This window comes from Spermophilus citellus (genome assembly GCF_964194105.1).
Source record: "Spermophilus citellus genome assembly, chromosome: 2".
Lineage (NCBI taxonomy): Eukaryota > Metazoa > Chordata > Mammalia > Rodentia > Sciuridae > Spermophilus > Spermophilus citellus.
The window spans coordinates 33,783,066-33,796,137 of NC_138183.1; the positions used below are offsets into that span (position 1 = coordinate 33,783,066).

A 13,072-nucleotide genomic window follows, 5' to 3' on the forward strand; every position below is an offset into this window, starting at 1 on the left:
GTTTTCTAATCTTTATAAAAAAGATACAGATAAAACTTAGTTTTGAGGGTTGGGGTTGTGGCTCAGTGGTACAGCGCTTGTGAGGCCCTGGGTTTGATCCTCAGCACCACATAAAAATAAATAAAATAAAGATATCATATCCAACTACAACTAAAAAATAAATATTAAAAAAAATAATACAGATTCTTAAAAAAAAACAACTTAGTTTTGAACATGCTCAGGTTCAAAGAGAAATGGGTGAAAAGAAAGATAGTGAAGTGAGGTTCTTCAAGTAAAGTTTATTCAGTGTCAAGAACTGTCCTTTAGTCTGATATTGCATCTTTACTCTTTTGGATTAAAATTTATTTCTTCTCAGCTTGGACAAATAAAAGTCAGAACTGTACGTCAGCTCTCTTCAGTTTTTTGTTTGGGTTTTCACTGCTTACTGAAATTCAAAAATGCAATTCCACCATCCTAGAGTGTCTAGCTGGACTCTGTGTCACCCAAATCACAAGCAGGTTGGGTGCCAACTTGGCAGTACATATCTAGATCTACAAAATGTTCCTCTTCTCTTGGATTTGGTATCACTATATTTTAGAATGTCTTGCTGAAGGAAACAATCTGATATCGAGTAGGTTCATTGTTTAAAAAAAAATTCTTTATAACATGATTTATAACAGCAAGAAGCTGCAAGCAGTCTCAGTGTCCAGCAGGAAAGAAGCAGAGATAGGGCTGCATGAAGAAATGCTATACATCCATCAAAAATGACTTTTTCAGGGCTTGCCTGGCATGCATGAGGCACTGGGTTCAATCCTCAGCACTACATAAAAATAAAAAGCAAATAAAATAAAGGCATTCTGTCCATCTGCAACTACAAAAAATTTTTAATGACTTTTTCAGAGATTATTTAATGATAAAAGAAAATGATCACAGCTTGGGAGGCTGAGGTGGGAGGCTGAGGTAGGAGGATCACGAGTTCAAAGACAGCCTCTGCAAAAGCAAGGAGTTAAACAACTCAGTGAGACCCAGTCTCTAAATAAAATAGAAAATAGGGCTGGAGATGTGGTTTTGTGGTCGAGTGCTCCTGAGTTCAATTCCTGGTCCTCCTCCCCACAAAAAAGAAAATTATGACATTATGTTAAATCAAAAGAGTAAGGGGGTGCTGGGGTTGTAGCTCAGAAGTGGAGTGCCTGCCTTGCACGTGGGAGGCACTGGGTTAGGTCCTCAGCACCACATAAATAAATAAAATAAAAAGCATTGGGGCTGGGGATGTGGCTCAAGCGGTAGCAAGCTCGCCTGGCATGCGTGCAGCCCAGGTTCAATCCTCAGCACCAAAAAAGATGTTGTGTCCGCCGAAAACTAAAAAATCAAAATAAAAAATAAAATAAAATAAAAAGCATTGAGTCCATCTACAATGAAAAAATTAAAATTGCTCAAGCACTTAAAAAAAAATCAGGGTGCAGGTCTTTAAATAGCCCATTCTATAAACAATGGGTGCATGTGTGTGCACTCACATAAAGACAATAAACAGTAGAAGACCAAGGCCAAAATGTCATCAATGGTGATTTCTGAAAAGTGGGATGACCACTGATTCTTACTTAATTCTTTTCTTTTTCTGCATTCTAAAGTTGTTCTACAATAAACACGTACTATTTTTATAATCACACAGAAAGTTTATTTGTTAAAAGCTAAGTTATTTTTTGTCAAATGCCTTCATTGAGCAGTAATTTAATACTCTGCTCTCTCCTTTTTCCTTGGCCTGGTATAGTTTTAGAGACGTTTCTCTAAAACATCTCCTGAGAGGCTGCGGATGTGGCTCAGGGTGGAGTGCCAGCCAAGCATGCCCCAGGCCCCAGGTTCAACCCCCACTACCAAAACATAAATAAGTAAGTAAATAAATAAATAAATAAGTAAAAGTAAAACATCCCCTAAAGCCACTCACCATTACAAATGTCTCCAAAATTGCTTTCAGAAGGAAAAGGCTTTTTCTGTTTCCTGACTGATAGAAGCTGCATTTTGGTAAAAAGCTGTGCATCCTTCCATGAGACAGGGACAGCCAGGCATCGCGCGAGGGTTCTGCTTTTGCCTTGAGACAAGAGGAAGCTCGGAGCTGAATTCCATGTGAAATCATAAGCCATTCTGTCACTGTCTCTGGTATTACTGTGTCTCCAGACCGTTTATCTTTACATTAAGGTTATCACATAACTGTCTTCTAGAAAAATAACAGAAACTCACATCCTCTGCAGAACAGGCCGGAGAGAGCTAACACTGCATTTTACCTACCCTGAATCCTTTCTCCTTTCTTCATGACGCTGCACCTTGATTTCTTTCAGGAATCGGGCCTCCTGACTCTCAGTCTATGTGGTTTCAGTAGGCTGGACAGACACCAATGCATGATCTTGCACACACACACACACACACACACAAACACACACAAACACACACACACTCCTACCTCAAACCTGTTCAATCAATATTTTCCAGCTGAGAGCATTTGTATCCTTGAATCCAAGGCACAGCATAACATAAACCTGCCTCTGACCCTCGTCTTTTTCTGGGCTAGAAGCTAGTATTCTTTTCTTTATATTTAATTGGGTGTTTAGTTACTGACAACCAAAAGAATCTTGACTAATATATATTATCCTATATATTAGTCAGGATTCTTTTGGTTGACAGTGACTTATCCGTATTTTTTTAAAAGCAAATAGAGGATTTTAGGCAAAAGATCAGAAATAGATAATAGAACTGCTAAATTAGTAGTGAAGAAAATGGAATGAGATGGAGGGAAGCCCCATCAACTCAAAAAGGGACAAGGAAAACAAGAGAGAAAGACATTAAGAAGAGCATAACAAATAGCATAAACTAAGCTGGCATCCGAAGATATCTGTAAGCACAATAAATATAAATGGACGTAAATTATCTAGTTAAAAGTCAAAGACTGTCAGTCTAGAACTTTTTTTTTTATGACAACACAAAGTAGAGCAACATTTTTTTCAAAAACACTCCTCAAGTAGATGGATAGAGGGGAAGAACAGGGAAGGGAAAAGTTATAATGAAAACGCTGACCAAAACTGAACAGGTTCTGTGGATCTAAGGTACTGACTCAGAGAAAGCAAGCCGCTCTGATATCACGGGATGCGTCTACTAAGAATTAACAAAACACCCTGCGATTTACATCCTCATGGGGGAAGCAAAAGTAACATCCATACCATGTGAGATGTTTTACAAAGATAATTTTGTTAGGAGAACAGACAAGCAGGCTAACTCTCTGCAGAAAGAGAAATCCTGTCCAAGTCCCTCCTGCCGATTCCAGCAGGACACTTGGTTTTGCTGAATGACCTATGTAGAGTGACTCTGAGACTCTGTCATCCCAAATCTCAATCCCTGATCTCAGGCACACATCCACAGTTGTAACATTAACAAGATTAAAATCAGAGCAAGCAGTCAAGAACCACAAAGCAATTACATGCGTTCCTGGCCAATGGTGCACAGAAGAGAACACTGGTGTTCACAAACACTGTGCTCCTGGAGGTGCACAGGTTGAAATGCACAGCTACAGGCCCACTGCCTCTCCACTTGTTCTTTGGCTACATGGGTCAGAGTGCTATGGGCAATGGCACTATCTCAGTGATCATCTCAATGCTCCTGTATTTTATGAAAACTAAAAATGTTTTAAATTTAGGAACAACATCATTTATAATCCCTTGCTTGTGGCCTACTTCCTGAGTGACGGGGTTGTTACCACTAGTTTCAATGGCACTTGACTTATTATTAATCCCTGCTCCCTCTAACTTTCGTATTGCCCACACCAGCCAAAGCACCACCCTGAATCTTCCGAGTCAGAAATCCACAGACACTAGATCAGCAGCTTTCGACCTCGCTGCGCATCACATGCAGCCTAAATTCTGATTTAATTGTTCCAGCCAAGTTTCCTGGCATCAATGTCTTTAAAAAGTTCCCCCAGCTATCTGGCATCCACTTTGGCTTGCTATCATCTCAGAGCACAAGTTCCCCCTCCTCACTAGGATCAAATGAGAGGATATTTGTGACAGCGGTACAAACCCCATATTTACTACATGATCATTCAAGGAGTCCATCATTATCCTCTCAAGTCAGTACTGTGACAGATAGAAATAAAACTGTGCTCTAATCCAAAGGCATGTGAATGATCAGATTCTACATGGGTCTTAACAGAAGTATAGCCAACCTCCAAAATATCTCTTTCTTGGTCTGGCCCCATCCAAGGGGGCAGACACACTGAATTGTGAATTGATTGATGATTTTTTTTCTTTTTGTTTCTTTATGTATACTAAAATTTCTAGAGCAAATATTGACATTATAATTAAACAGATAAATAATTGTCCTCACCTAAAAAGGGGAAAATGGACAAAAGATCTGGATTGTAGGCCAGCTCTATCTTGGACCTGCTTTGTGACCTTAGGGGTATGGCTTTTCCTTTGGTTTGACTGGATGTCCCCTTAGAACCCTCTCTCCTCTGACATCCAAGGATCTCACCCCTGCACTGTTAACTAATAATCTGCCATGCTAGTTTCTCAGGCTTAACAGCAACACTCTGAGTAGCTTCTCACTATTTCATTGACTGGAGTCTACTCTTATCTGTGGTCTCATTTTCAGTTAGCCAGTCAACCACAGTCCAAACATATTAAATGAAAAACACCAGAAATAAGCAATTCATGTTTCCAACTGCATGCATGCCCTTCTGAGTACCATGATGAAAACCCATTCCACCTGGAACATGAATCATCTTTTTCTCCAGTGCATCCACATTGTATATACTACCCACCCATTAGTCACTTAGCAGCCATCTCCATTACAGTTCTTGGGTATCACAGTGCTTAGTATATAGGTTCATTATTATCCTCAGTTCCAGGCATTTACTGAGGATCTGGAAACCTACCCCTGAGAATAAGTGAGGAATTACTATATAATAAAAGTGAGACTTTATTCAAGGCCTGAACGTAGTGACCACTCAGAAACTGCCTCAAAGTCTGGCCCAGCTGAGACTCAGACAACTCAAGTCCACCCCTCTCTCAGGCTAGGTGAGAATAAGGAAACAGGTTCCGCAGCAGGAATTACAGGCAGGGACACTCACACGCCCATCATGCTGGGTTTGGATTAACTTCCCAGGGTCAATACAACAGCAGGATCTATTCGCCAATCCTGAACACACAGGGCAGCTGCATCACCATGGAGACAGGACACCATAAGCCCCACAGGTCATCCACATTCACAACCAACCTTAAACAATAAAGGAAGTTATACCCAGACAAGAAAAACTTTATGATCAGTTTCCGGATAATTCTCAAAAGCAACCTCCTGAGTATGTTCTAAGCAATACGGAAAGGAGGAAAAAATTATGAATGAGTACACAGTGTGTTCCCAGATGTTAATCTTATTAAGTTCAAGGTTATGTTCTTTCTGCCCACTTTTATGTTCAGTGTGTGGATACTGACTTTAATGAGTTTCCTCTTTTGCAGATGGGGAAACTGAGGCTCAGAGAGCCTAAATAACTTGTCTAAGATCACAGAGCTGGTAAGCAAAAGAAGCCAGGATTTTTATCTCACAGGGGCCAGGGTTAAACCCTGGGTGTGACCCGAAAGTTTCCCCTTGACCTGGTTTCTGTGAGCACCTTTGGGGTTTCAAGGAGCTAAGCATGTATTAAGCAGCTTTGCCAAAGGAGGGGAGCAGCTATCAAGTCCAAGAGCATTTTACTCAAAAACAACAACAAAATCAACAGTAAAAAAAATGACTCCAGCAGAAGCAGGGGGCTAGGTGTGAGCAGATTCTAAAAAACAGGGAGGACATGAAATTCAAGCACATCAAAACTGCCTGAGGTCAGCACAGTGCCAAGAGGGCCCTAGGGTCACAGTCCCCCAGGGCTAGTTACCCCATCTTCCAGCTAAGGGGGTCACCTACCCTCTCTGCCTGTTTTCCAGTCTGCCCCCTCTGGCTCCAACAGGAAACCTCCAGGGCCCTCTTACAGTAAAGTCTTAAAGGAGGAGGTTCAAGTGGGAACTGGAAGATCCTTGAGGACTCAAAGTACAGAGGCCAAGTGGCGGCAGCCCCCTGGCTTTCCTCCTGCATGTTCTCTAGCCTCCCTCCCCCACTTACAAAGGGGCACAACTAGCTGGGTCAGCGGCTCCAACAGGAACTAGGCCTCTGATCACACTGGCCACACCGCACCACCCACAAGATCAAGCAAGGGTTGGACCAAGGCCAAAGGTGCCCTTCCCATCAAGCGCTCCTTTCCACCTGCCTACACCCGAAGCTCAGGAGTTCAACTCCCAAGGAAAGGGAAGGAGGCTTTCAGATTCCGTCTTTCAGCCACTTTCACCTCCCCTGCCGTGTTCCTCTCTCCAGATTCTTGTGGGTGAGACCCACAGGAATGAATGGAGCCAGGCTTGCCCCAGGAGCGGCTACGTGTGCAGAGGTGCGGCCATCCTTCGGGGCCGAACTGTACTCACCTTAAACCTGTCCGCTTAACCCTGATCCCCACCCTTTGCAGAGCAGAATGACAACTTTCCAGGAGCAGGGAGCCAAGGCACCAGCTAATAACAGACTCGTCAATTTCTGAGACTTTCCCACGTCCGTGTCTTTCAATTTCCCGCCTAACCGCACCCCATCTGACTCCTTCCACTGCCTTCCGTCTAGGACGACTCGATAGGACGCGCGCCGGTTCCCGCAGCCACTTCCCAGGTTCCGCATCCGCGGCCCGCTGGACTCACAGCGGGTTCCAGCGCTCGGGCAGGCGGCGGTGCAGCGAGATGCGGTCGCTGAGGTAGGTGTTGATCTGGTGCAGCCGCACGCTTTCCTCCTGCAGCCGCAGCTCTTCGCCCTCCAGCTGCAACCGCACCGCCTCGCCCCGCGCGCCCAACGCGTCAGGAGGCACCGGCGGCCGCGGCAGCACTGGTTCGCGCCGCCCCGTGCGCGGGATGCGCTGGGGTCCCAGCTGGGTGTCCCTGGCCCCGGCTCCAGCCATGGGCCCACGTCGTTCCCGCAGTTTCCAGCCCAGCCCGGCCAATGCCAGCAACACCAGCACCGCCAGCAGCGCCTCCCGGCCGCGCCGCAGCCCCCGCGGGCAGCGCCGCCGCGCTGCACGCCCCAACATGCACCCGCCAGCTGCGGCCAGCGGTCGGCGCGCCCCGAGCCGGCGGCCGGAGGCCGGACCCGGATCCCGGAACCGCGAGCCGCCCCGCCCCCGGCCCGCCCCACCTGCGCACCGCCCCTTCCCGGCGGCAGCCAATGCTGCACCCCCACCTGAATGGGCCCCCACGTGGGCGGACTTGCGCTTCCTTCTCCCGCTGGGGTGGGTAATTAGGGTGGTCGCCCAAGAAGACCTAGCTTTGCTCTCCTCAGTCGCAAAGCGCTGAAGATTTTACTGCCCTTATCTCATCTGCTCTTTACACTATCCATTTAAGAGGGTCACCCGGATTGTCAACTCCATTTTACAGACGAGGAGGACACTTGAGGCTCAGTGAGGCTGTCTCGCTGACTCCCACAGGCCAGCCCAATACCATACTGTTTTGGGGCCCTGGAAATAAACCCCTCGAAGGGCTCCCTATTTTTCCAAAGCTGTGTATCTTATCCTTCACTTAACGGGACACCTCCAAGAAATTGATCAAAGGAGCAAATTATACCTTCAGAAAAACTCATAAATTGCACACACACACCCAGGGCATCCATTAGTGATAAGTACCCCAGGTCTTGGCTGAAAGTTTTTTGGGGGGAGGGAAAGAGGGAGCTCCAAGGGTGCTGGAATAACCAGGCCACCACTGTGATGAGGGATGTGACTTCCTCTTAGGGGCAAAATAAAAGAATGAGGCTAGATAAACACTGCAGCATTTACCTCCCATCCGCAGGTAAGGAGGGAAGCCAGGCTTTGCTACTCTAAGCCTTGAAACATGCTGTTTCCTCTGCTTGAGATGCCCTTCCCACTAAGCCATGCTCGACCAGCCTTTTAGGCAAACATACTTCAAGAGTGCATCATCCCCTTGTGTTAGTCAGGGTTCTGCTGGAGAAACACAACCAGTGGGAGGTATATTAAGAGATTAATTACAAGGAACCACACAACTGTCGGGGGTTGGTTAGGCGAATCTGAAATCCACCCTCAGGTCCTCAGCAAGGACAGACAGAACTCAGACATCAGCTGAGGCTGCAGTCCACATGCAGATTTTTTTTTTTTTTTCCTGGTCAGCCTGTCTTCTGCTCTTAGGTCTTCCAGCAGAGTGAGTCAGGCCCATCCAGAAAATCTCCATTAGTTAAAGTCAACTGATTACAGATCACATTCACAGAATACCTTCACTGCAATGCCCAGATGAAGTTTGATTGAATAGCTGGGGTTAGAGCCTATACAAGTTGACATCTCTTGTTTCCTAGCGCTGTCATAACATACACAAATGATTCCTTAAAACAACAGAAATCTGCTCTCCTGCAGTTCTGGAAGCTGGATATCTGAGCTTGAGGTGTCACCAGGGCACTACTTCCTTGAAGGCCAGGGGAGAGCTGTTCAATAGCTTTCTCAGTTTCTGGTGCTGCCAGCAAGGCTTGGCATTCCTTGGCTGTGGCTCCACAGGCCCAGTCTCTGCCTCCACAGTGACACAGCTTTCTTCCAGGGCATTTCTGTCTGGGTGTCTATAAGGAGCATCTGCCATAGACATGCTAGGACATGCTGGGACTCACTAAGTTGCCAGCCATAAGGAACAGCAGCCATTGAACTGCTTAGTCATGTGTGTTTGCAATTGATAAGGAGCTGCAAGAGGCACTAGCCATAGTGGTGTCAAGTGGGACTCCTGAGTATAATAGTCCCTTTACCCTGATGCTTAGCAATGACTGGTTACAATTGATAAGGAGCACAGCTCCGTGGACATGTGCAAAGAACATGCATGCCCAGTTGCAATTACATCACCTCACTGGACATAACCAATAGACATTGACTTTCATTAGGTGTAACCAGTCACCAGCGTATACCGCCAACTTGGAAGTGTATTTAAATTTCTGGTCCTGCCACATTGAAGAGTTTTTGCTCCAAGGACATCCATGAGACTGGCCACCTTGCTGTTCTGCCCTGGACTGACTCCACCATTCCCTGACATCCAGCCATCAGCTGGAGAGAACCACCAGACAAGGACAACATGTGCTCTTTGGCTAAGAGAAGTCACATGGCATCAGAGATCTTTTGGGGCTTGTGGTTGCCCTAGGATTATGTGATTTGCTTATAGTGTTTAATTAGTGTGCACTGAATGCTAGTTGGGGTGCTCCCGCACACCCAACACTTTTTGCATTAATCATTTATATTTGATGATTGATGTGATTGAATATATGCTTGCATTTAAAGGCAATCCACCTTCAAGTAATTATTAATAGCACTGCTCACAACAGTGTCCCTTTTACTCTTCTAGAAGAGTCATATTGGATGAGGGCCTACTCTGAGGACCTCATTTTAACTTGATTCTATCTGGAAAGACTCTAATTCCAAATAAGGTCACATTCATAGTTACTGGAAATTAGGACTTCAAAATGTCATGGGGGGTGGGCACAATTCAGCCCTCACTACCATCAGGCTTTGTTAAGGCATTTTATACATTGAACAGTGTTGAATCCACACCCTGCCCTCATAAGCAGAATGAATGAAAAGATTTAGAATATGAGCTTTGAGATCCCAGAGCTTGGTACAGAGTCACAGTGTGTGCCCAGAGCATCAGCAGCTGCCTGCCGTCTCACCCCTGACCTCCTTAGGTGTGGGTCGGAGTTCACTGGGAGTATCTGAGGAAGGGCACAGCCTGGTGAAGTGCAGGGTCAGGCTACTCCCCAAAGACAACAAACACAATTCCCCAAGGAGCCTCTGTGGTTATCTAGTCATTATCTAATCAGGGAGTTTTCAAGATCTCTGAAGAAGCCCAGGGGACCATCCCACAAACAAAAAGTAAGCTGACTGGGTGGGGCTCCAGTTTCCCTCCCTGAAGCCAGAGCATTAGTATGTTTATCTGGTACTTTGAGCTTCCTTATAGACTGCATATCCTCCTCCCTGGGAACGGGTACAAGGAACTGGTGATTAAAAAAAAAAAAAAAGTGTTGTCCAGAGCCATGGCTTGGGGGTAGAAGAACAGGAAATAGCAAGGAGTAAAAAGAAAAAAAGAAACTGCCAAATGTCTGCCAATATCCTTTCTCTTCTTTCTTAACAGTACAACCCAACCTCCCTTTCTTCCTTCAATCCATCCTTCCTTCTTTCCTTCCTTTCTTTCTCCTTCATGACAGGGTCTCACTATGTTGCCCAGGCTGACCTCAAACTCCTGAGCTCAAGTGATCCTCCCACCTTGGCCTCCCAAGTAGCTGGCACTGCAGGTATATGCCACCACACCCACTTAGAAGCTTTGATTTTTTTAATTTGTTTCTCTTGGTAGAATAAAGACTAGATTTCCCAGCTTCCCTTGCAGCCAGGAATGGCCATGTGACTAAATGTGCCACTGATGGGCCACTAGTGGTGGTGTCAAGTGGGACTCCTGAGTACAGTAGTTCCTTTACCCTGATTCATTGTCTGTTTTGGTTCCTGCAGTCTCGATTACCCATGGTCAACCACCGTCTAAAAATATTACATGAAAGATTCCAGAAATAAACAAACTCATAAATTTCAAGTTGCATGCCCTCTGAGTAGCATGGTGAAATCTCCCACTGCCCCAAACTGTTCTACCTGGAACATGAATCATCTTTTTGTCTAAAGTGTCCATGCCATATTACTGCCTGTCACCTAATAACCCTCTTGGTTATTACACCAACTGATGAGATTTCACAGTGCTCTAGGAGTGTTCTAGGAGCCCTTATTTTTCTTAATAATGGCCCCAAAGTGAAAGGTGACAATTGGGATAGTCAATGAGATGCTGTAAAGTGCTTCCTTTAAGTAAACACGTGAAAGTTCTCAACTGAATCAGGAAAGATAAGAAACCATGTGCTAAGGTTACTAAGACCTGCAGTACAATAAGATATTTGGGGAAAGAGATGACTCATAACTTTTATTATAGTATATTGAAATTATTTTCTTAATTTATTATTATTTATTGCTAATCTCTTGATCTATTTATAAATTTAAATTATAAGTTAAACTTTATCATAGATAAAATATAGGAAAAAATACAGTATATATAATGTTCAGTACTGTCCGAGATTTCAGGCATCCACTGGGAGGTCTTTGACTATATCCCCTACTAATAATGCAGGGGGTGGGAGCCTATGATAGTGTCTTTAAAGGACACTTCTTTATCCTTCCTTTTCCTGGCCAGATAGTAGATATGAAAACTTGGGTCATGAGGTAAAAGTTATCCACTGAGAGAATGGTGAAACAGAAACTTAACCCTGTGGACCCTGGACCAGTCCTGACTCTCCTTTCCTGCTGCATTTATGTGAAAGAGACATAAATGTCTGTTCATTTAAGTCACCGTCTTTGTGTTTTCCATCCTATGTAGCCAGTTTGAATCCTGATTCATACAAAGGACTAATTGCAAGAGAAGTACCACCAGACCTGGCTCTGGTAGTTGGGCAATTGTGAAACTAAGCTGCAAATTCTTTAATCCTTCCTCTTTGGAATAGGCAAGCCTCTAACTATTCAATCAGTAGACTGTGGGAGATGGAGGCTCTTAGACACCTGAAGCCACTCCCACTTTGCCCAACCTTCAGGTAATCTCAACTGTGGCCCCAGGAACAGAGAAGAAAGATGCCTTATTCAAATCCCTGGCCCACAGAGTCCACAGGCAGAAGACAGTGGTTGTTTTACAGCATGATGCTTTGGGATGGTTTGTTACGCAGCAAAGGGAACTGGAACAAAGGAAGTATTTTCTCCGTCAGGAAATACTGAGCATCTACTGTGCTCTCAGTGCCATGCTGCAGGACCAGGCATGCTCTAAGAAGCAAGTGTCAAAGAGAAACAAAGTCAGATGCTAGTTAAAGTGTGAAGGACAGATTTAGTCAATAGTATACTATTGCTGCAGGGTGGAGGGTCAGGGTGCACTGACCCCAGCTTTGTTTGTGGGGAGGTGGCTGAGTGTTTCAAAAGGGGCTGAAGGAGAAGTCAGGGAGAACAGGGACCCAGCAGAGCCAGGGAAGTGAATAATTACAAAGGCTTGGTCTGTGTGCATGCTAATTAGGTCAGCTGTGTCTGTTAGCTGACATCATCAAAGTCAAGATTCCATTCTCCCAGAGCTGGGAGAGAGAGGCCCATCCCCTCTGATGATTCCTTTTAAATGAATGGCTTCCAGGTCCTTGTGCTCCTGAATTGTAAGAAATACATAGTTATCTCAAAGAAATAGAGGGAGGGTTCACAGTCAGAAGCCCTTTTTAGACTATGCTCTAAGAAGGGAAGCCAAAGGCCTGGGGTCAGTTCTGGCTACCACAGTGCACTCTTCAGGGACCCCTATGCTCTGTGGATGCTTCAGGGATCTCAAGTCACCCTATAGATGTGGCCTTGTGCTATTAGAAACTATGCTGGTGTTTGCTTAAGTCTGGACATGAGCGAATGTTAGAGGCTGCAGTTGAGAAGAGAGCTCAGAAGAGCCTGGCTAAAGTTAGGTCAAGGCAAGAATCTTGGACACAAGATCTGTTTTTGACAACGTGGTGCTGAGCCTAATGGAGTAATCACACGTCAAAAAGATAACTTCCTAGAATTGTAATGGGTGAAGAATTACAAGGTGTTGAAAGGGTTTATTGTCTAGTTGATGGGTTTAGGGAAACTGAGAAAGCCCTGCAGGCTCCAGTAGCCTCCCAGAGCTGAGATGATATCTTGGGTTAGTCTGGCACTCCCTCTGCTGGGGCTTCCTGGGGAGAACTGGTGAAGGCTGTATCTTCTGTTTGTTTTACCAGGGGGAATCGGGTCCACACCTTTGAATCCATTCTTCTCAAGCCAAAAAAGTTCCAGAAACACAACTCTGGCCCAGTTTCCTAGTTTTACAGATGGGGAGTTTGAGATACAGGGTGGAGAAGAGCCTCTGACAACTTGGTGGCTCAGGTGGAGGTCGGATACAGCCTGCAGACCTCTTAACTCCAGAGACCACCCCCACTGGGTGGGGCTTGGGTGAGCCATGGGGAG

At 45.3% G+C, this 13,072-nt stretch overlaps 1 protein-coding gene across 1 annotated transcript in view; it reads right to left on the reverse strand.

The window, feature by feature from the left end:
• GALNT12 (polypeptide N-acetylgalactosaminyltransferase 12) overlaps positions 1–7,175 on the reverse strand; it is a 31,258-nt gene extending 24,083 nt beyond the window's left edge. The window contains exon 1 of the mRNA XM_081279414.1: positions 6,726–7,175. Within this exon, the coding sequence (XP_081135540.1) occupies positions 6,726–7,108 (383 nt within the window). The 5' untranslated portion in view covers positions 7,109–7,175. The remainder of the gene's footprint in view (positions 1–6,725) is intronic.
• Positions 7,176–13,072: the final 5,897 nt, after the last annotated feature.